This window comes from Tamandua tetradactyla, chromosome 8 (genome assembly GCF_023851605.1).
Source record: "Tamandua tetradactyla isolate mTamTet1 chromosome 8, mTamTet1.pri, whole genome shotgun sequence".
In the NCBI taxonomy this organism is placed as follows: domain Eukaryota; kingdom Metazoa; phylum Chordata; class Mammalia; order Pilosa; family Myrmecophagidae; genus Tamandua; species Tamandua tetradactyla.
In genome coordinates this window covers 34,380,179-34,405,596 of record NC_135334.1, presented here as the reverse complement: position 1 = coordinate 34,405,596, position 25,418 = coordinate 34,380,179, and the positions used below count along the sequence as shown (strand labels likewise).

Below are 25,418 nucleotides of genomic sequence, written 5' to 3'. Positions count from 1 at the left end.
TCAAACTCTTTAAAAAAATTGAAGAGGAGGGAAAGCTACCTAACTCATTCTATGAAGCCAACATCACCCTCATACCAAAGCCAAACAAAGATATTACAATAAAAGAAACCACAGACGAATCTCTCTAATGAATATAGATGCAAAAATACTCAACAAAATTCTTGCAAATCGAATCCAGCAGCACATTAAAAAAATTATACACCATGACCAAGTAGGATTCATTCCAGGTATGCAAGGATGGTTCAACATAAGAAAATCAATTAATGTAATACACTATATCAACAAATCAAAGCAGAAAAACCACATGATCATCTTGATTGATGCAGAAAAGGCATTTGACAAAATTCAACATCCTTTCTTGTTGAAAACACTTCGAAGGATAGGAATAGAAGGGGACTTACTCAACATGATAAAGGGAATATATGAAAAGCCCACAGCTAATTTCATCCTCAATGGGGAAAAACTGAAAACTTTCCCCCTAAGATTAGGAATAAGACAAGGATGTCCAATTTCACCACTTTAAACATTGTGTTGGAAGTTCTAGTTAGAACAATTAGAAAAGAAAAAGAAATACAAGGCATCAAAATTGGAAAGGAAGAAATAAGACTCTCACTGCTTGCAGATGATATGATACTATATGCTGAAAACCCTGAAAAATCCACAACAAAACTACTAGAGCTAATAAATGAGTACAGTAAAGTGGCAGGTTACAAGATCAACACTCAAAAATCTGCAGTGCTTATATATACTAGTAATGAACAATCTGAGGGGAAAATCAAGAAAAAGATTCCATTTATAATTGTAACCAAAAGAATAAAATATTTAGGAATAAATTTAACTAAAGAGACAAAAGACCTATACAAAGAAAACTACAAGAAACTGTCAAAAGAAATCACAGAGGACCTAAATAAATGGAAGGGCATACCATGTTAATGGATCGGAAGACTAAATATAATTAAGGTGTCAATTCTACTTAAATTGATTTACAGAATCAATGCAATACCAATTAAAATCCCAAAAACTTATTTTTCAGAAATAGAAAAAACAATAACCAAATTTATCAGGAGGGGCAGGGTGCCCTGAATAGCTAAAAGTATCCTGAGAAAGAAAAATGAAGTTGGAGGCCTCACGCTACCTGACTTTTAGGCATATTATACAGCTACAGTGGTCAAAACAGCATGGTACTGGCTTAAAGATAGATATACTGACCAATGGAATCAAACAGAGTGTTCAGATATAGACCCTCTCATCTATGGACAATTTATCTTTGATAAGGCAGTCAAGACAACTCACCTGGGACAGAACAGTCTCTTCAATAAATGGTGCCTAGAGAACTGGATATATGCAAAAGAATGAAAGAGGATCCATATCTCACACCCTATACAAAAATTAACTCAAAATGGATCAAAGACATAAACATTAGATCAACAACCATAAAACTGTTAGAAGAAAATGTAGGGAGATATCTTATAAGTCTTATAATAGGAGGCGGTTTCCTAGACCTTACACCCAAAGCACAAGCATTGAAGAAAAAAGAAAGAAATGAGAACTCCTCAAAATTAAACACTTTTATGCATCAAAGAACTTCGTCAAGAAATAAAAAGACAGCCTACGCAATGGGAGACAATATTTGGAAATGATATATCAGATAAAGGTCTAGTATCCAGAATATATAAAGAGATTGTTCAACTCAACAACAAAAAGACAGACAACCCAATTACAAAATGGGCAAAAGACTTGAACAGACACTTCTCAGAAGAGGAAATACAAATGGCCAAAAGGCACATGAAAAGATGCTCAACCTCCTTGGCTATTAGGAAAATGCAAATCAAAACCATAATGAGATCTCATCTCACACCCACCAGAATGGCCATTATCAATAAAACAGAAAATGACAAGTGCTGGAGAGAATGTGGAGAAACAGGCACACTTATCCATTGTTGGTGGGAATGTCAAATGGTACAACTGCTGTGGAAAGCAGTTTGGAGGTTCCTCAGGAAGCTAAATATAGAATTGCCATATGACCCGGCAATGCTATTGTTAGGTATCTACTCAGAGGACATGAGGGCAAGGACACAAGCAGACATTTGTACACCAATATTTATAGCAGCATTATTTACAATTGCAAAGAGATGGAAACAGCTCAAATGTCCATTAACACACGAGTGGCTAAACAAACTGTGGTATATACATACAATGGAATATTATGCAACTGTAAGGCAGAATAAAGTTATGAAGTATGTAACAACATGGATGGACCTTAAGGACATTATGCTGAATGAGATTAGCCAGAAACAAAAGGACAAATACTGTATGGTCTCACTGATATGAGCTGACATTTGTGAATAAACTTGGAGAATTTCATCGGTAACAGAGACCATCAGGAGATAGAAACGGGGTAAGATATTGGGTAATCGGAGCTGAAGGGATACAGTTTGTGCAACAGGACTGATTATAAAAACTCAGAAACGGATAGCATAATACTACCTAACTGTAATACGATTATGTTAAAACACTGAATGAAGCTGAATGTGAGGAAGAACAAAGGAATGTCATTACTGCAGGGTGTTGAAAATTGATAGTAATTAGTATTTCAAAATTTTAACTTATGTGTGAGACTAAAGCAAAAAATGTTAATTTGGTACAAAACTTATATTTTCACTAGTGCATTTCCTAATATAACTTATGTAGACAGCTTAACTGAACACCATAAGTACATGGAACCTTGAGTAGGGCATGAGATTTTGTTGGTTTGTCCAGAGTGATACCCTGATAAATTCCAGAGTGATTTGAACAGTGAAATAAAAAAGTATTTGCAAAGTCCCTTTCGGGGAATGGTGAGAAAGGGGTAAAATTCAACTTCCCCACATTGAATTCTTGATATTCTCACAAGTAGTGCAGACAACCAAAGCAATAGGCTAAGCCCCAATCTTGGGGTTTGTTCATATGAAACTTAACCCCAAAAAGGATAAGTCAAGCCTACGTAAAATTAGGCATAAGAGTCACTCCCAAGATAACCTCTTTTGTTGCTCAGATGTAGCCTCTCTCTCCAGCCAACACAACGAGCAAACTCAGTGCCCTCCCTCTGTCTACGTGGGACATGACTCCCAGGGGTGTGGACCTTCCTGGCAACATGGGACAGAAATCCTAGAATAAGCTGAGACTCAGCATCAAGGGATTGAGAAAACCCCTAGAATGAGCTGAGATTCAGTATCAAGGGATTGAGAAAACCTTCTCGAGCAAAAGGGGGAATAGCGAAATGAGACAAAATAAAGTGTCAATGGCTGAGAGATTCCAAACAGAGTCGAGAGGTTATCCTGGAGGTTATTCTTATGCATTAAATAGATGTCATCTTGTTAGTCAAGATGTAATTGAGAGGCTGGAGGAACAGCCTGAAAATGTACAGCTGTGTTCCAGTAGCCATGTTTATTGAAGATGACTATATGATGATACAGCTTTCACAATGTGACTGTGTGAATGTGAAAACCTTGTGTCTGATGCTTCTTTTATCTACCTTATCAACAGATGAGTAAAACATATGGAATAAAAATAAATAATAAGGGGAACAAATGTTAAAATAAACTTAGATTGAAATGCTAATGATCAATGAAAGGGAGGGGTAAGGGATATGGTATATATGAATTTTTTTCTCTTGTCTTTTCTTTTTCTGAATTGATGCAAATGTTCTAAGAAATGAGCATGATGATGAATATGCAACTATGTGATGATGACACTGTGAATTATTGATTATATATATAGAACGGAATAATCATATTTTAAGAATGTTTGTGTTTCTTGTCATTTTTTTAAAATTTTTAATTAATAAAATATAAAGAAATAAATAATGAGGGGAAGAAATGTTAAAATAAATTTACATTGAAATGCTAGTGATCAATGAAAGGGAGGACAGTAAGGGGTATGGTATGTATAATTTTTTCTGTGTCTTTTTATTTCTTTTTCTTAATTGATGCAAATGTTCTAGGAAATTATCATGATGATGCACATTGTGATGTGATATTGTGAATTATTGATTATATATGTAGAATGGAATGATCATAAGTTGTTTGTGTTTGTTTGTTGCTGTATATTTTTTTAAAAATTAAAAAAAAAAAAAAAAAAAACATTGGCAAAGTCTCCCCCTGAGGGAGGGGAGAAAGAATATGGAACTATTGAACCTTCCATCAGGGAATCCCCTGATACTGTGCCAAACTTTAGGGCTCTCCAAATCAATAGGCCATGACTCAATCATGAGGGTTACTCTTGTGAAGCTTATGTAGAGAGCAGAGAAGCTTAGACTACCTATAGGCATGCCTAAGAGTTACTTCTGGAGGCTTAGTCTCTCTAAGCCCAACTCTACAAGTAAAATCATTGCCCTCCCACCTACGTGGGACATGACATCCAAGGGTGAAAGACTCCCTGGCATCATGGGAGATGACTCCCAGGGATGAATCCAGACCTGGCACCAGGGGATCAACAATTCCATCCTGAACAAAAGAGGGAAAAGAAGTCTAATAAAGTATCAGTGGCAGAGAGAGTTCAAATATTCAAGAAGCTACTCTGGAGGTTGCTCATATGCAAGCTTCAGGTAGACCTTGCTACCTATCATAACCTGCCAAGCCCCAACCAAGACCATTCCAGCCAATCCTAAAGAACACCTAGGGCAATACATAAGATTCCACAAGGGTTCCAGGCACTAGAGTAACTTTCCAGAAACCTACAACCTCCAGATGGGTCTCTGGTCCAGATAAGTCCTGAAACCTAGCCCAGCCTCTCCAGAACATCAGAGATCTCCCTACCCCATATTAGTGACTGACCCTTCCAATAGCAAAAATTTAGAACTGCCATAGCCCAAACAACCCCAGAGAGAGGTATGGAAAGATCAAAGGTGATGGTGGAAATATGCATAGAAGATAGAACTTAACAAATAATATGAATTTCTTTTAGTTTCCAGTATTTCAGAGCAGCTAGAAGTAAAAACCTAAAAGTATGAAATTGTAACCCATGTCAAACTCTGAAATATGTTCTATAACTAATTGTGGTGCTATGTTTTGACGTTTATAGCTTTTTTGTATATGTTATTGTTCACAAAAGGAATGACAAAAGTACAATTGTGATGATAGAAGAGTATTTAAGCCTTCTAGCCTCCTATATTCTGGAGCAGCTAGAAGGAAAAATATGAGAGGATTGTATAGTAGCCCATGACAAACTCTGGCATCTGTCCTGTAACTACTTGTTGAACAGTGCTTTGAAAACTATTGCTTTTTTATTTCTTTGCTTTGTACATATGTTATACTATACAATTAAAAAAGTTAAAAGAAAAAGAAAAAAGGCCAATAGTAAAAAAAAGATTAGAGATGCTCCTGGGAGGTTTAACCCAAAATCTTTAGCATATAGGCATGGGGCAAGTTTAGGTGGGTAAAGCAGAGAAGAATGAGAACTAACACTAAACAAAAGGTATTTTTTCATCAAGGCCATCTCAATACATACCCATGGGTCCAAAGGTATCTAGATTCACCTGTCATCACCAGCAAACTCCGACGAGGCAACATAACTGGCACCGTGACACCATCTGGGTGCTTAAAATCCATGACAATCTTGAAGCAAAGACAAAAGCATAAAGACAAAGCCAAAATTTCATATACTCCAGGAATAAGAATGATTAATTGATTCTAGTTACCTTTCTAGGCTAACAGAGATTAAAACATGATAATGTTTAAACCCTTCCAAAGAGCGATGCAAATGTTCTAAAAAATGATTATGGATTATGGGGATGAATATACTACTATGTGATGATATTGTGAGCCACTGATTGTACACCATACATGGAATGCTTGTATGTTAAGAATGTTCATGTTTGTATGCTGTTTCAGTTTGATAATACAAAATAAATTTAATTAAAAAAAAACATGATGATATTTATATAAAAATAGCACAGAACAGTGGTTCTCAAACTTTAGTGTACATAAGAATTAAATGGATAATGACAAATATTTCATTCACAGAGATTCTGATTCAACAAGTCTGGTGTGAGGATCAGGAATCTGTACTTCTAACAATCACCCCAGAAGATTTCTCTTTTTTAAAAAAAAAACATGGACAGGCACAGGGAATCGAACCTGGGTCTCTGGCATGGCAGGCGAGAATTCTGCCACTGAGCCACCATGGCCCGCCCATTCCCAGGAGATTTTGATGCTGGTGGCCTAAGGATCCTACTATGAAAAACACTAGGGTAGTTGTCAAACACAGGGACTTTGAAGCTGAAAGACACATACCCTGGTTCTTTTAATACTAGCCAAATGGCCAAGGACAAGCCACTCAACTTCTCTGTGCCTCAGTTTTCTTAACCTTACAGGGTTGTTGTATGAATTAAATATATAATGGATATAAATCACAGTACCTGGCACATAGTAAAGCAAAAAAAAAAAACCCCAAAAAACAGTAGTTATTCTGATTCATAGAATATTAATAATTAATTAATAATACAAGGAGAAATAATATCAGTTACAAATTCTCAAATAATCCATTTTGCCCTTAGAGTCAGGCAACATACTGAATATTAAAAGCTGATTTATAAGAAATCAAAAAGATCAGAAAAATTTTCTTCCTAAGATATGCTTAAATATTATTACAAATAGCCACTAACAAAGATACAATACCGAACAAAATATTTTGTTCATCAAACACCAAAGACCTAAATCTAAAAATAGTTGTAAGTGACAAATATGAATTAAAAAGGCATGCCAAGGGCTTAAAATATATATTTTTAAAAGTGAACAAATGAATCCATTTGAAAAATAATTTGCAACCTGATATGTGGAACTTAGACCTTCAACCAGGGACCAACCATATGTTATAAAAACTTTGCTTTCCAAGAATTTCAAATCTAATTTTAAACTTGAAAAGAAAGGAGTGAGCCACCTATGATACCACTTCCTCTCTAAAGAGTAGAAGACAAAAGAGGGAGGGGGAGAACAAGAACAAGAGTAAAAGAGGGTACAAGGAGAACTAGCACAAGAAAGGAGTCATATATGAACAAGCATGCATGTGTATATAAAACAAAAACACCACCACTCTCAATTTTTATCACCCACATAGCTTCTGCTCTCAACACCATACTTAAAAAGCAACTTATCATTAGAGAACATTTCTTATCTACAAAGAACTCAACAAATGTTAGATGCACGTTGGTATAAGTAGAAAAAGCATAAAGATAATCATTCAAAAGACCTCATTCTGGTTCCTGGTTCTGTCTTTAGTCTAGATATACAAACTGGGTTAGTTAACCTCTGAGTTTAGTTTTCTGATCTGAATTTTTTAAAGTATAAACACAGAATAATGTAATTGTTAGGAGCACTGTCTGTACTCAGACATCTTAGGTTCAAACCCATGGCTTGCCACTTCCTTGCTCTGTAACTCAATGAAAGAAATAAATTTCTCTTTTCTCAGTTTCTTCGTCTCTAAATGTGGATATCATAGCACCTTCCTTAGTGATAAACTCAGTACAGAACCTGGTACGAAATAAGCATGTAATAACTGTTAGCTATTATTAGGAATATGATTAGGAAATATTAATTTTATTAATTTTCATGTATATTATTTAATTTGATCCAATATTATTTATAATATTACTGGATCAATTTAAATAATACACAGGAAAATCCTTTGCAAACTATAAAGAACTGTACAGATCTAAGCTGTTTTTTCCCTTTCTCACCTACTCTTCCAATCTAAGTATGGAAAATAAAATAAGATCATGGAATTTAATTTTCTAGCAATTATCTGTTCCAAATACCTATATATAATTTCAAATATTTATACCCCAAAAGCACTCAATTTGTAAACACTGTGGGTAAATGCTTAAGTTTTTATGGCTGGGTGTATTGACATCTGCAACCTCCCTAAAATGTATATGTAAATAAATAGATTAATAGATGGGTAGGCATTTGATAAAGCAAGTATATTTAAATGCTCATTGTAGAATACAGACGGTGGGTATATAGGTGCTTACTGCATGATTTTTTCAGCTTTTCTGTATAAAATATTTCATTAAAAAATGTCATAAGGGAGGAAAAACACCAAGGCCCCCCCCCCCCTTTTTTTTTCCGTATGGGCAGGCACCAGGAAGTGAACCCAGGTCTCTGGCATGGCAGGCAAGAACTCTGCCAACTGCACCACCACTGCCCAGTCCATGGCCCAATTTTAAAGCAATGAATTTATGTTTCAATATTCTAATCGGAAGTTCAGAATAATTAGCAAACTTACTATTTTATTAAAGATAGTGGTTCTGAGGAAATTCCATGTCTGGATGAAAACTGTCATGATGAGAAAATATTCTGGGAGTCTAGACTCCAATTCATTCATTAAATGAATATTTATTAATCATTGTGTGAGGCTTCAAAGGATGCAACAGTGAACAAGAAATACAGGCTTTCCACCCCCACCCCCAGAAGATAGAGTTTCTGGCTATTATTCAACATGTTATACAATGCACAATACGTATATTTATGAAATTCAAACATATTCCTCCTATCCACTGAAATTTTAAAATATGGTAATCTCAGTTTTAACAAGTGATTAGAATTGACAAGAGGCGAATGAACACGGCACTAATTTGGAAACACTTGTCCTAACATACACTAGCCACTATGCAAAGAAGGAAATTATACTACTGATTAATCCAAATATTATGAGAAGTATGTTAAAAAATGTACAGAATACTTACTATTGATCATTACTGATCTGTCCTTCCTTCCTGTTACATCTGTGGAGTACCTACTTTGTAAAATATTATGCTAAGTGCTAGCCACAATTAGATCAGTTGACTGACTTCATATTTTGTATAAAAATTTAAAAGCTCTTCACTTACATGGTCAATAAACATTTATTTTATGACCTTGTGCCAGACACTATGCCAGATATGAGAATGCAAGGAGAACTAATGCCTTCAAACCCAGTCAAGGAGTGTTATTTTTTTTTAGTAATTGTTCTTAAAAACAAATAAGTCCCAAATCCTCTAGTTTAAAAATGAAAAAAAAACGTAATATAAAGATAAGGTGATCATAATTACATGTACTTGAAGACCACATTTCTGAATGAATGAATGAAATACAGAAAAGAAAAATAAAATAACTATCTTTCTACAGATAACTATCACTATTAACATTTGGATCTACCTCTTTGCTTTCTCCTGGAATTTTTTTTTAATTTTATTTAATTGAACACATTTTTCATGATATAATATGGCACCCTGCTGTTTTTGCTTTGCATTTTTCAATGTGCACTACCTATGTATAAAATATCATTTTAATGGCTGCATAATATTCTATCAAGTGGATGTACTAGAATTTACCTAAATATTGAATTGCCGGACAACTAAGATATTTACTTTTTTTTAATAATAAATAGTGCCTTAATGAACAATTTAATACAAAAATCTTTGTCAGAATTTCTATATACTTAGAGTATACTGGCAAAATTTACCAGGCCAAAGGGCATGAATAATTTGAAAGTTCTTCACATACACACACAGGGTTTTCCAAAAACATCATATCAATCTACACTCCCACCTGCAGAATGAGATTATATGATCATATTTTCACCAACACAAGAATACAATTTTCTATTTAAATCTTAATTTCAAAAGAAAAAAGGTCAGCCATAACTTGTTCCTTTAATTTTAATATTTTCCCAACTGTTTACTTCTTAATTTATGCTCATTCTGATGTACAAAAATTTTCAGCACCACCTTCATGGGCATGCAACCTGTGCAGATATCCAGTGCTCTGTGCTGAGAAACAGCCCCTCAATTAGTTTAATGCTCTGCTGTTACTACCTTGAAATCTGAACTAATTTTATCTTTGAACTTGTGTATTGTTAAATGAAGTATGATTGGACAATGAAGCATGGGCATAGCAAAGGAGATACATGCTGTATGTGCATCCACAGTTCCTTGGGTCTTATTCATGATAGCATTCACAACACGCATATGCTATGCTTCTGTGAGCATAGAAGGTGTGGGAGTTCACCAAGATTCAAAATAAGTACAAGGTAAATATGTCATGTCTACAGCTGAGTAAACTGAGTAACTGGGATGTTAACAGTCTAGACAGGCCATCAGCATTTGCTTCAACTGCAGAAAGAAGGCAAATTCTAAGAAACACAAATGTCCAAAGAAACCTATCCTGTTCTTTATGTTACTGCCCTAGATAGCCAACCACTTAAGGTGAAAATGAAGACAAAGAAGGAAACACAAAGATAGGACAACCCATAGATCCTTTTCCTTTCAGTCCCTCCTTACTCATTAGGAAGCTGAATATAGATAGAGTGCAGATATCAAGAAGTGAAATAAGAACACTTGAGTTCGTTTTGTGCAATGTTTCTACTGTTCTGGTAAAAATTATTACACAGGCACATAAAAGCTAAAAAATAAGAATTGCTTAATTTTGGGATTCCACACATGAGTAAAATGTTCTTATATTTACATTTGTAACCAGAATGGCACAGTACAAATGAGTGGTAAAATTCATACTGACAAAAATTTAAATTTCTTCACTAAGAATGACATTAAATAAATAAAAACCATCTTGACAAGCTGAGAGGGAGTCCACAAAAGAAAGGAAAAAATCTTACATTTTAATACCTTTAATGATACTTTTTTTAACAAGGAGCCTGCATTTTCATTTTGCACTCAGCTCACAAATTATATAGCTGGCCCTTGAAGTTTTACAATTTTTTATGTAGTCAATCTAGTGTGATTGACTTTTTTTCTGTAAAGATTTCTCCAATTGTCTGTATGCTTACAAAGTCCTTCCCCAACCTTAACAGATAAATATTCACTCTTGTTTTCTTCTGAATGCTTTTGCCATTTCATTCTTTACATTTAAGTCTTTATAATTCTGAAATTTGTTTTTGTATACACTGTGAGATGTAGAGCTTTTTTTTAACTTAAGGAAACTTTTTTTATTTATAAAATTAGACGTTTTTTTTTGAAGCAAAATTTTCTTGAAATATTCCATCATCAAAAGAAAGAATTATGAATCTTCTCATATTTAAATCATTTGTATCTTAACTAAATAATGGTTCCTAAAGGACAAAAAAGTTTCGCTTTCTTCAAATTCACTGAGGAATCACAATGAATAATGCTCCCCTACAACCACTGAATCATTCTGCTTTGTGACAGTTTTACTCCACAGGAGCTTTTTCCAATTATTCTTTTTGGTTTTAACTATTTTCTTTATTTTCTAAGAAGGCAGAGTTCAATAAAGATCACGTCTGCAGGCAGCTCATGGGGCATCTCTGAGGATAATGCTGAGTACAAAACAAACACGACAAGCAAAACAAAACAAAAAACCCTAGACTTCTAATTGTATACAACCTTTATAAATCCAAAATACAAAAGAATGAAAACCCCAGACACATTTGTCATTTTATCATATGAGTAAACATAAGATTTATGATGGGAAAGTACATGAAAGAATAAACAAACCTCCATGTTGGCTAAACAGAAAAATGAAAAATACATTCCACTTGGGAAGACTTCTGAAAAAGAAGACAGAAGCTTACTCCTATCCTTGATGGTTAGAAATGGACTAAGTTCCTTAACTTTTTGAGAGAAACTGAGAAGAGTATCTATTTAAGAGATAATATGTGAAGAAGAATGATGTGTGATTCAGAGAAAATGATGAAAGCTGAGAGGACAGAAGTTACTATGTTTAGAGAAAATATTTCATAGCTGAGAATGTGGCAGCATACAGAGATATCCACCTGTTTCCACAGCCTGCCAAATATAAATCTTCTACAGCTGAACATTTCAACTTCACCCAAATAAAATAAAAGTCAGCTTTTTAAATAGCAAATAGGATTCCACATACCTCAACACTGGCATATCTACCATGTTAAACAAGTGTGAAAGAAGAGAAGAAAAAGAGGGATAGAGTCACAGCTGCAAGGATAAAAGATTGAAGCTACAAACTATTCACAGAAAAATACACCTATGCCAAAAATGTCTGTTTATATACTTTCCCTGAATTTACAAATGTACATTCCCAGCATATCATGGGAATGATTTATTGTGGAAATTAATTCATTGTGGTGGAGAGGAAGAACCTTGAGCATTTATAGTGAAACAAATATAGTTTACTCTTTCTCCAAAAAGAGATTTATAGATTCAATACAATTCCAGTAAAATCCCAACAACTTACTTTGCAGAAATAGAAAAATCAATAACCAAATTTGTTTGGAAGGGAAGGGTGCCCTGAATAGCTAAGAATATCTTCAGAAAGAAAAATGAAGTGAGAGGTGTCACACTACCTGACTTTAAAGCGTATTACAAAGCTATAGGGGTCAAAACTGTATGGTTCTGTCATAAAGATAGATATACAGACCAATGAAGTGGAATAGAGTGTTCAGAAATAGACCCTCTCATCTACAGACAACTGATCTTTGAGAAGGCATTCAAGCCAATACATCTGGGACAGAGCAGCTTCTTCAATAAATGGTGCTCTGAGTACTAGATATCCATATGCAAAAGAATGAAAGAGACTCCATATCTCACACCCTATACAAAATTAACTCAGAATGGATCAAAGATCTAAACATTAGAGCTAAGACCATAAAATTTTTGAAGAAAATGTAGGGAAATATATCATAAAACTTGTAATAGGAGGCAGTTTCTTAGACCTTACACCCAAAGCATTAGTATTGAAGAAAGAAATAGATAAAGGGGAACTCCTCAAAATTAAACACTTTTGTACATCAAAGAACTTTGTCAAAAAAGTGGAAAGGGAGCCTATGCAATGGGAGACAATATTTGGAAACGATGTATCAGTTACCAGTTTAGTATCCAGAATACATAAAGAGATTCTTCAATTCAACAACAGAAAGACAAACAACCCAATTTAAAAATGGGCAAAACACATGAACACACTTCTCAGAAGAGGAAATACAAATGTCTAAAAGGCATATGAAAAGATGCTCAACTTCACTGGCTATTAGGGAAATGCAAATCAAAACCATAATGAGATATCATCTGACACCCACTAGAAAGGCTATTATCAAAAAAACAGAAAACGACAAGTGCTGGAAAGGATGTAGAGACAGAGGCACACTTATCCACTGCTGGTAGGAATGTAAAGTGGTACAACCACTATGGAAAACAGTTTGGGGGTTCCTCAGGAACTTAATTATAGAATTGCTATATGATCTAGCAATCCCATTACTAGGTATATGTGCCAGTTTGAAAAGGTTTCTATACCCTAGAAAAGCCATGATTTAATCCTAATCAACCTTGTGGGAGTAACGGTTTCTTCTAATCCCTATTCAATACTGTATGTTGGAAACTTTAGCTTATCTCCATGGAATGTGACTCAATCAGTGTGGGTATTAACATGTCTCCACCCATTCCAGGGGAGTCTTGATTGGTTTTACTGGAATCCTTTAAAAGAAGAAGCATTTTAGAAAAACCTAGAGAACAGCAAGAGAAAGCCACAAGATTCTGAGAGAGCAGAGAATGGCATACCCACAAGAAACACAGTCCACCAGCTAGCAACCTTTGGAGCTCAAGAAGGAAAATGCCTCCCAGGGAGTTTCAGGAAGCAAGAAGCCAGGAAAGAAAGCTAGCAGACTGTTACCATATTCGCCAAGTGTCTTCCCAGTTATGAGAGAAGCACTGAATGTCATTGGCCTTCTTCAGCCAAGGTATCTTTCCCTAGATGCTTTGGATTGGACATTTCTATAGACTTGTTTTAATTGAGACATTTTCTCAGCCTTATTAAATTCCCTTTCAGAAGCCATTCCATTCCTAGTATATTGCATTCCAGAAGCTAGCAAACTAGAATAGTATATATTCAGAGGACCTGAGGGCAAGGACACCAAATGGACATTTGGACACCAACGTTTATAGCAGCATTATTTACAACTGCCAAGAGATGGAAATAGCCCAAATGTCCATCAACAGATGAGTGGTTAAACAAGATGCGGAATATACATATGATGGAATATTATGCAGCTATAAGACAGAATAAAGTCATGAAGCACATAACAACATGAATGAACCTTGACAACATTATGCTGAATGAAATTAGCTGGAAACAAAAAGACAAATACTCTATGGTCTCACTGATATGAATATTAATAAGTGAACTTGGAGAATTGAAGCTAAGAACACAGGTTATCAGGAGACAGAAATAGGGAAGTGATGGGGCAATTAGTGCTGAAGGACTACAGATTGTACAACAAGACTGACTGTAAAAATTCAGAAATGGATAGTATAATACTACCTGACTGTAGTACAATAGCATAAGTACACTGAATGAAGCTGAATTGAGGATGACTGAGGGATAGGGGCTGGGGGCACATATGAAACCAAAAGAAAAGAAAGAAAGAGGTAAAGACTGACATGATATAATTATGGGTGATGTGATTAAATGTAAAAAATAAAAAACATTTTTTCATGAGGGAGAACAAATGAACGTCAATATTGCAGGGTGTTGAAAAGAGATGGTATATGTGAAAAAGTACAATCATGCACGTTAACATTTATAGTTAACAGTAACATTGTAATATGTTTCCACTGAATATAATAAAGTCATTATGCCTAAACTAAATGTCAACAGGTGGGAGACATGGAGGAGCATGTCTTCTGTGTAGAAGAAAAGGAACTATCTTCACATAGATTATAGTGGTGAAGATATGTCTATACACGTAGGTTGGATTATATGATGTGTGAATAAAACTGTTTAAAAATTAACAGAGAAACAATCGCTAAAGAAAATGCAAAGAAAGAGATGTAATCATTCACTGTTGGCAGGGATGCTGAGAGGTGCAGCCCCTTGGAGGACAGTGTGGTTGTTCCACAGGAGGCTGGGGTGAGGGTGCCATACGATCCTAAAACCCACTGCTGAATATACACCTGGAAGAACTGAGTGTGGGGATATGATGGACATTTGCACACTGGTGTTTTTGGCTGCACTGTTAGTGATTCACAATGGTTGGAGGTGGCCTACGTGTACAATGACTGAGGAATGGAATGAGGGCCTATAGTGCATGCATACAATGGACTACTGAGCAGCCGCAAGAAGGAATGAAGTTGTGAGGCATGCAATTATGTGGATGAATCTTAAGGACTATATGTTGGATGAAATGTCAGAAACAAAAAGACAAATATTATCAATCATATGGACTAAGTATATGTAAAAAATCAGTGAACTGAAGTTGAGAACATGGGTTATCAGATTGGGGCCTATAGTAAAGGGTCCTAGATTGTAAGCTCTTACAGCAGTCACACATATTCAGGAGATGCAATTTCTCAATTCTGAGACATTAAGCTTTTACCTTGTAACTTGGTGGTTGCTAGAAACTTCAGATATTTATGTAACACCTGAGACTCAAGAGCTAGAGCTCTGAAGCTATCAGAGTCAGCAGTACCCCACAGCTTCTTAAGCAGCTGTAAAAAAAAATGTTTAAAAAGCTGCAAAAAGGGATCTGACTTTGAGTAGAGATATGACTGAAGTTGATCTAGACAGGACTAAGGTAAATCAGAATACAGGGTAAAGGATGATATGGTTCATATTTTAAAACTTCAACCTGTGTGTGAGACCAAAGGAAGAGAAGTTTATTTGGTATAAAATTTATATTTTAGGTAGTGCATTTCCTAATTTAACTTGTATAGTCAATTTACTTAAACACCATAAATACATGGTATCTTGAATAGGGTGTGAGATCTTGTTGGTTTGTCCAGGTTAGTGTGATGCCCCAATATATAAATCCCAGAGTAATTTGGGCAGTGAATAAAGAAGTTTTTGCAAAGTCCTCTTGGGAGACTGGGGAGAAAGGAGAAAGTATTCCACTTCCGCATTTGTAGAATTTCTGATATTCTTGCAAGCAGGGGGGACAACCAAATCACCATGACCTCGATCTTGAGGTTCAACCCTATAAAATGTATTCTTACAAAAGATAAGCCTACTTAAAATTAGGCCTAATGGAATGATAAAATTAACTTACACTGAGAGTGTTGATAGACTGTGACTTTGGGTACTATATCCAAAAGTATCCCTGATGAATACAGGTGGCTGAAAGACGCGCTTACTGAGAAGTAGTTTGGCGAATAATCATGTATACTTATAAACAAATGTTGTGCAACTATAAAAAAGAAATGAAGTCATGACGCAACAATGTGAATAAACGTGTACGACATTTGGTGATATAAAATAAGCCAGAAACAAAAAGAACAACAATGGTATGGCCTCTTTTAGAAAACGTCTATAAGAAAACAGAGACCTAGATTGTAAGAAAATGTTCATAAGAAAAAAGAGACATAAATGGTAAGCTTTTATAGCAGACACATTTAGTCCAGAGTGGTAATTATTATTTCTGGATTTTGAGAGGCTGTTTTACACACACACATAGATAGATAGATAGATAGATAGACAGACAGACAGACAGACAGACAGACAGACAGACAGACAGATAGATAGATAGATAGATAGATAGATAGATAGATAGATAGATATAGATATCCTGATACTTAGAGATAAGAATTAAGCCAATCAGGTTGGGGTTTAAATAATTCAGAACACATGGGGAAGGAAGACAATGTTTATATTTTAAAACCACACTTACTCTTTGGGACCAAAGGAAGATAGATTTATTTGGTCTGGAACCTAAATTTTCTGTAGCACATAATCTAACCCAACCTATGTGTATAGCTCATTTGAACAACTGAAACACAAGAAGCCTAGAATAAGAAGGAGGTCCTTTAATCCTGTATAGTTTAATGTAATGCCTGGGTACATGCTAGAGTGTATTAAGCAGATAATCAAAAAAGTATTGGAAAAGTCCCTTGAGTGATGGGAGAAAAAATATGGAACTATTAAACTCTACCATCAGGAAATCACCTGATATTGTGTCAAACTTTAGAGACAGGCAAATCACTTTAGGTGATTTGAGGCTTATTCTTGTGAAGCCTATGTAGTTAGCAGAGAAGCTTAGCCTACCTATAGTTATGCCTAAGAGTTACTTCTGGAGGACCTCTTTTGTTGTTCAGATGTGGCCTCACTCTCTATAAGCCCAACTCTGCAAGTGAAATCATTGCATCTGGAACATGACATCCAGAGGTGAAAGTCTCCCTGGCGACGTGGGAGATAACTCCTAGGGATAAATCCAGCCCTGGTCCCGCGGGATCAACTATTCCATCCTGATTAAAAAGGAGAAAAGAAGTGTAACTAATATAGTATCAGTAGTAGAGAGAGTTCAAATAGTCGAGAGGCTACTTTGGAGGCTGCTCTTATGCTTCAGTTAGACATTGCTACCTACCATAACCTGTCAACCCCCAACCAGGACCATTCCAACTAATCCTAAAGAACACCTAGAGCAATATATAAGATTCTACAAGGGCTCCATGCACTAGAATAACTTCCCAGAAATGTAAAACCTCCAGATGGGTCCCTGGACCAGATAAGTCCTGAAACCTAGAGGGTCCAGCCTCTCCAGAACATCAGATAGCTCTATCTTCCTACCCCATATTAGTAACAGCCCCTTCCAACATAAAAAAGTTAGAATGGCCACAGCCCAAACACCCCTAAGGAGAGGGATAGAAAGATCAAAGGTGATAGTGGAGTTATACAGGGAAGACAGGATTTAACAAATGAATATGAATGCTGAATCATTAAACTGATATCTCTTTTAGTCTCCAGTATCTTAGAGAACGGTTACACGTAAAACCTAAAACTGTGGAATTGTAACCCATGTCAAACTGTGAAATACATTCTACAACTAACTATGGTACTGTGCTTTGAAATTTATTGCTTTCTTTGTATATACATTATTTTTTACAAAAAAGAAAGAAAAAAATCAACGGTGGTGATAAAAAAATATTTAAGCCTTCTAGCTTCCTACATTCTGGAACAGCTAGAAGGAAAAATAGAAGAAAATCATATGATGGCCCATGACAAACTGAGATCTGTCCTGTAACTACTTGTTGAAGAGTGCTTTGAAAACTATTGCTTTTTTATTTCTTTGCTTTGTATATATGTTATACTATCCAACAAAAAAGTTTAAAAAAAAAAATTAGGCCTAAGAGTCACCCCCAGAGAACCTCTTTTGTTGCTCAGATGGGGCCTCTCTCTCTAAGTGAACTCAGTAAGTGAACTCACTGTTCTCCCCCTTCTATGGGACATGACTCCCAGGGGTGTAAATCTCTCTGGCAACGTAGGACAGAAATCCCAGGATGAGCCAGGACCCAGCATCAAGGGATTGAGAAAGCCTTCCTGGCCAAAAGGGGGAAGAGATAAATGAGACAACATAAAGCTTCAGTGGCTGAGAGATTTCAAACAGAGTCAAGAGGTTACCCTGAAGGTTAGTCTTGTGCATTATATAGATATCCCTTTTTAGTTTATGGTGTAGTGGAGTGGCTGGAGGGAAGTACCTGAAACTGTTGAGCTATGTTTCAGTAGCCTTGATTCTTAAAGACAAATGTGTAAAGATAGAACACTTTTACAAAGTGATTATGTGATTGTTAAACCTTGTGTCTGATGCTCCTTTTATCCAAGGTATGGACAGATGAGTAAAAAATATGGATAAATAATAAACAATAGGGGCATAAAGGGTAAAATAAATTGGACAATGGGTAAAATAAATACTAGTGGTAATTGAGAGAGAAGAGCAAGGGGTATATGGTATGTATGAGGTTTTTATTTTTTCATTTCTTTTTCTGGAATGATGCACATGTTCTGAAAACTGATCATGGTGATGAATACACAACTATGTGGTGATATTGAAAGCCACTGATTGTACAGCAGTATGGAATGTATGTGTGTGAAGACTTATCAATAAACATACTTTTTAAAAAAGATGAAATGAATGTAACTTGATCTCCTGGCATTCATCTGCAATAAATCATGTCTAATAACAAAAAAGAAAAAAAGCCTAATATACCTCTGGGATACCATCAAACACACCAATATATACATTATGGAAGATCTAGAATGAGAAGAAAGAGAGAAAAGAGCTGAAGAAATAGTCAAAGAAATCACGATAGAGAACTTCCCAAACTTAGCAAAAGATGTGCACATGCACAGCCAAGAAGCTCAGAGAATATCAAAGAGGAAAAACATGAAGAAAAATATACCCCATGACATATTAATCACACTATCAAATGCAAAAGACAAGGAGAGAGCTCTGAAAGCTGCAAAAGAAAAGCAACGTGTTACCTACAAGGGAGTCCCAATTAGACTGAGTGCTGACTTCTCACCAGAAACCATGGAGGCAAAAAGGCAGTGGGTTAAAATACATAAAATGCTGGGGAAAAAAAATAGGAACTGCCAACCAAGCCTTTTATATTGAGCAATACTCCAAAATAAGGGAGAGATTAAGACATTCCTAGATAAACAAAAGCCGAGGGAGTTCATAATCAATATATTTACTCTACAAGCAATGCTAAAGAGAGTTGTTCAGACTGAAAGGAAAGGACATTGGACAGTGGTTCAAAGAAGCATAAAACAAAAAGACCTTCAGTAAAGGCAGCCATTAGAGTATTTATAAATTCCAGTAGACTCGTATTATATTGTTTAGTATGTAACTCCACTTCGTATTTCCTACAGGTGCGTAAATGCGAATACATAAAAAGTAATGATTAATCTATGTTTTTGTAGATACAGTGTACAAAGATATAAGTGGTAACAAGTACAAAAGCAAAATGGTGGGGGGTACAGGGGAATATAGGAAAAGTACATATGCATGTTATTGAAGTTAAGTTGGTCTCAAACCAAGTATGATTGTTACATATTTAGGATGTTAAATTTTAACCCCATGGTGACCAGAAGGAAAACAGATTAAAAATATATCCAGATAGAAATGAAAAGGTACTCTGTATAGTACCACACAAAAAAGAAAATAAATATAAAAGTAGGCTTTAATGGAAGTGAGGGACAAAAAAGGTATAGAACTTACAAAGGTTAAATAGCAAAATGGCCAAAGAAGGTCCTGCGTTATCAGTAGTAACTTTAGATGTAAATGGATTAAATGGCAATCAAAAAGCAGAGATAGAATAGATTTTTTAAAAAGCAGGAACAGGGGGTGCAAGGGTAGTTCAGTGGTAAAATCTCACCTGCCATGCAGGAGACCTGGGTTCGATTCCCAGCCCATGAACTTCCCAAAACAAACAAGCAAGCAAACAAACAAACAAAAATGCAACAAAATGGTGCTGCAATAACAAGATACTCACATGGAAAAAGAATGAAATGTGACTCCTGCCATACAGCATACAAATAAAAAAGCAGGAATAAGCCATATGTTATCTACAAGAGACTCACCTTAAATTCAATGATACAAGTAGGTTGAGTGTGAAAGTTTGGGAAAAAATATATACTGTGCAAGTAGTAACCAAAAGAGAACTGAGGTAGTTATACTAACCCCGGATAAATAGAATTTATGTCAAAAACTGTCATGATGGACAAATGAGGTCATTACATACTGATAAAGGGTCAATTCAACAAGATGACATAACAATTATAAACATACATGTACCTAACATCAGAGCTCCAAGATATAGAGAGCAAATACTAACAGAATTGAAGGGATATACTGATGGTCCTACATTAATGAAAGAAGACTTTAACATACCATTCTCAAAAACTGGATAAAGCATCTAGTCAGAATATCAACAAGTATAGAACTCAAATGATCAACTAAACAAACTAGACATAACAGACATATATAGAACATGACACCCACCAAAAACAGAAAATTCACATTCTTCTCAAGCACACCTGGATCATTATGCAGGGTGGGGAACATTTCTGAGCACTGATCCCAGTTTCTGATTAGCGAAGCTGGATCACTGAATCCCAGCTCTGAGCTACTGTTTCAACCCATCCCAGACAAGGGTGAAGGCCAGGAAGTTTAAAGACACGGTACCTCCTTTGGGATGTGGGTAAGTTTCCCGATGGGTGCCAGAGCTAAGAAGGCCAGGAAAGTGCAGCTTTGGAGAGCCATCAAAAAGGCTTTTTGGCATCTTTCTTGACCATCTCTCCAATATACTTTGGAGATTATCTGCACCCCTTTGTGGATCCCTGGCCCTGTATTGGCTGGGAAGCACTGACTTGGCAAAGTCCTCTGGGATGACCCTCCTCCCAGAATTTGCCCTGCAGGAAAAAGCAGCTATGCATAAAGAAAGGAGTGTTTAAAAAAAAAAAAAAAAAAAAAAACTATAGAGGCAAGAGAAAAACAAACAGGACAAATCAAGATTCCCAGAGAAAGAACAGAGAAAAGGAAGCTTTCTCCTGGATGTGAAACATTTACACAAACAGAAAAATCTTAAAAATTGTACCACATATCCTGGGCAAGAATCAGATATAGAATAGTGGAATAAATTTTATCAGTTAACCATAGGCAATTCTAAAGGTCTAGAACAAATTGAAAGAAATGTCAAAGAACAGCCTTACACAAAACCAATCAACAATAAAACTCTAAGCAAAAGAAAGAACTAACCTTCAGAGTAAATTCATGAAGATAATCAGATGGCTAGACATCAGCAAAAAATTACAAGTCATACTAAGAAACAGGAAGATTTGGCCCAGGGAAAGCAACAGAAATTATGAGAATGAAAGATACAATAAAGGAGATTAAAAATACACTAGAGAGGAACAATAGCAGATTGGAATTAGCAGAAGAAAGAATCAAAGAAATAGAGGACAAGACAATTGAAATCAAACAGACAGAAGAAATTAAGCAGTGTCTCAGGGATTTGAATCACAGCACAAAGTGCAAGAACATGCATCATGGGTGTTCCAGAAGGAGAAGAGTAGGGAAAAGGAGCAGAAGGAATATCTGAGGAAATAATGGCCAAAAATTTTCCAACTCTTTTGAAAAACATAAACAGACATGTCCAAGAAGTGCAATGTACTCCAAACAGTATAAATCCTAACAGACCTACTCCAAGACACATACTAATCAGAATGTCAAATGCCAAAGATAAAGAGAGAATTCTGAAGACAGCAAGAAAAAAGTGATTTGTCACATACCAGGAATCAGCAAAAAGATTAAGTGCCAATTTCTCATCAGAAACCACAGAGGTAAGAAGGCAGTGATATGAAACATTTAAGTTACTGAAAGAAAAAAACTGCCAGCCTAGAATTCTTTATCTGGAAAAGGGAGAGTTTAAAATATTCACAGATAAACAGAAGCTGAGAGAGTTGGTCAAAAGAGACCTGCCATGCAAGAAATATTACAGAGAAGCCTGCAGTCTGAAAGGCAAAGACAAGTAAGAGAAGTATGGAGGAGAGTGTAAATGAAGAGCAGTAAGGGTAATTAAAATGATAAAAAGAGGGACAAAAAAAGTATGATATACAAAAAACAAAGGACAAAATGGTTGAAGTACTGCCTTTACAGTAATATAATTGAACGGTAATGGATTAAACTTCCCAACCAAAAGATATAGATTGGAAGAATGAATAAAAAAAACTATGATCCATCTATATACTGTATACAAGAGATTCACATTAAACCCAAGGACACAAATAGGTTGAAAGTGAAAGGTTAGAAAACGATATTCCAAGGAAACAGTAACCAAAAAAGAGCTAGAGTAGCTCCACTAATATCAGATTAAATAGACTTTAAATGAAAAACTGTTATAAGAGACAAAGAAGGGCATAATATATTAATAAAAGAGGAAATTCACCAAGAAGAAGTAACAATCATAAATATCTCTGCACCCAACCTAGGTGCCCTAAAGCACATTAGGCAAACACTGACAAAACTGAAGGGAGAAACAGAAGTCTCTACAGTAATACAGTAATAGACTTCAATACAACTAGACAGAAGATCAATAAGGAAACAGAACTTAAATAGCATGGTAAATGAACTACACCTAACTGACATATACAAGACACTGCACCCCAAAACAGTGGGATATATGTTCTTCTCAAGTGCCCATGGATCATTCTCTAAGATGGACCATATATTGGGTCACAAAACAAGCCTCAATAAATTTTAAAAGACTGAAATTATATAAAGCACTTTAATCAATAACAGGCAGAGAACTGGAAAATTCACAAATGTATGGAGGTTAAACAACAATCGTAAACAATCAATGGGTCAAAGAATAAATTGCAAGAGCAGAATGAAAATGAGATCAAAACTTAAAGGACATAGCAAAAGCAGCGCTGATAGGGAAATTTATAACATAAGCACTACATTAAAAAAGAAGAAAAGACTAAAATCAAAGGCCTAACTGCACTTCTGCTAGAAGTTCCAGCTAGAGTAATTAGGCAAGGAAAGAACTAAAAGGCATTCACATTGGAAAGGAAGAAGTAAAACTTTCACTATTTGCAGATGACACGATCCTATCTTTAGAAAGTGCCAGAAAAAAAAAAAAATGGCAAAGCTACTAGAGCTAATAAACGAGTTCAGCAAAGTGACAGCAAACAAGATCAACGCATAAAAATCAGTAGTGTTTCTATACACTACTAAGGAGCTATCCAAGGAAGAAATTTTTTTTAATTCCATTTACAATAACAACTGAAAGAATGAAATATCTAGGAATAAACTTAACTAAGGATGTAAATAACCTATATTCAGAAAGTTAAAAAAAAAAACACTGCTAAAAGAAATCAAAGAAGACCTAAACAAATTAAAGGACATTCCATGTTCATAGACTGGAAGGCTAAATGTCAATTCTACCTAAATTGATAAACAGATTTAATGCAATCAAAATTCCAACAGCCTACTTTGCAGAAACAGAAAGGGAAATGCTAATTATCAATTATATTTGGAAGGGTAAAGGGTACAGAACTAAAGATAAATACACTGATCATGGAATTGAACTGAGAGTTCAGAAACAGACCCTTAGATCTATGGTTAATTGATTTTTGGCAAGGCTCCCAAGTCCAAAGAACAGAACAGTCTCATCAACAAATGGTGATGGGAGAAAGGATTTCCAAATGCAAAAGAATGGAAAAGAACCCCTATCTCACACCCTATTCAAAAATTAACTCAAAGTGGATCAAAGAGTTAATAAAAGAGCCAGTACCATAAAACTCCAAGAAGAAAATGTAGGGAATCGTCTTTAAAATCTAGCAAGAGGCAGCAGTTTGTTGGACCTTACACACAAAGCACAAGCAATGAAAGAAACCACATATCTGTTAAAGGACTTGATATTAGAATACATAAAGAAATCCTACAACTCAACAATAAAAAGACAAACAGCTCATTAAAAAATAGGCAAAAATTTGAATAGACATTTTTCTAAAGAGGAAATAGAAATGGCTTGAAAGCACATGAAAAAAACAGGATCAATATGACTAGTTATTAGGGAAATGCAAATCAAAACTACAATGAGATATCATTTCACAACAACTAGAATAGCTACTATTAAAAAACAGAAAACTACAAGTGTTAGAAAGGATTTGGAGAAATAGGAATACTCATTCACTGTTGGTAGGAATGTAAAATTATGCAGCCACTGTGGTAGACAGTTTGATGTTTGCTCAGGAAGCTCAGTACAGAATAGCTATCTGATCTGCAAATCCCACTACTGCTTATATACCCAGAAGAACTGAAAACAGGAATGTGAACAGATATTTCCACACCAATGTTTATAGTGGCATTATTCACAACTGCCAAAAGATGGAAAGAACCTAAGCGTTCATCAACTAATGAACAGATAAATAGAATGTGATACATACATGCGATGGAATATTTTTCTGCTCTAAAAAGGAATGACATCCTGATACAAGTGACAGCATGGATGAACCTTGAGGATGTTATGTTGAGTGAAATAAGCCAGAAACAAAAGGACAAATATTGTATGATCTCAGTAATATGAACTAATCATAATAGGTAAATTCACAGGGCTAGAATCTAGAATATAGGTCACCAGGAAATAGAGTATGAGTAGAGAATGGGGAGCTGATACTTAATTTGGGCAGAATTTTTTATTAGATTGATTGTAAATATTTGGAAATGGATAGAGGTGATGGTAACACATTTATTGTGAACATAATAAATAGCCCTGAATTATGCATGTGAATGTGGTCGAAAGGGGAAGTTTAGGGTCATGTATGCCACTAAAAGAAAGCTGGAGGATAAAACATAGGACTGTATTAACACAGTGAACCTTGTTGTGGACAATGACTGTGATTAACAGTACAAAAATAAGAATGTTCTTTCATTAACTAGAACAAATATACATCACTATTATAAGATTAACAATAAGATAATACACAGGAAAAATATTCCTAATGCAAACTATGGGCTATGGTTAACAGTAATATTTTAATATTGTCATCAGTCATGACAAAGTAACCACACCAATGCTAAATGTCAACAATGGGGGTATATGGGAGTGTTGTATTTTTTATAACTTTTTGATAAACCTCCAACTTCTCTACTTAAAAAATGATATATATTTTTAAATCATGCTAAAT

At 35.3% G+C, this 25,418-nt stretch overlaps 1 protein-coding gene across 4 annotated transcripts in view; it reads right to left on the bottom strand.

The window, feature by feature from the left end:
- ALKBH8 (alkB homolog 8, tRNA methyltransferase) overlaps positions 1-25,418 on the bottom strand; it is a 115,236-nt gene that overhangs the window by 60,835 nt on the left and 28,983 nt on the right. For all 4 annotated transcript variants that reach the window (XM_077113079.1, XM_077113078.1, XM_077113077.1 and 1 more), the window contains exon 8: positions 5,488-5,594. In XM_077113079.1, the coding sequence (XP_076969194.1) occupies positions 5,488-5,594 (107 nt within the window). The remainder of the gene's footprint in view (positions 1-5,487; positions 5,595-25,418) is intronic.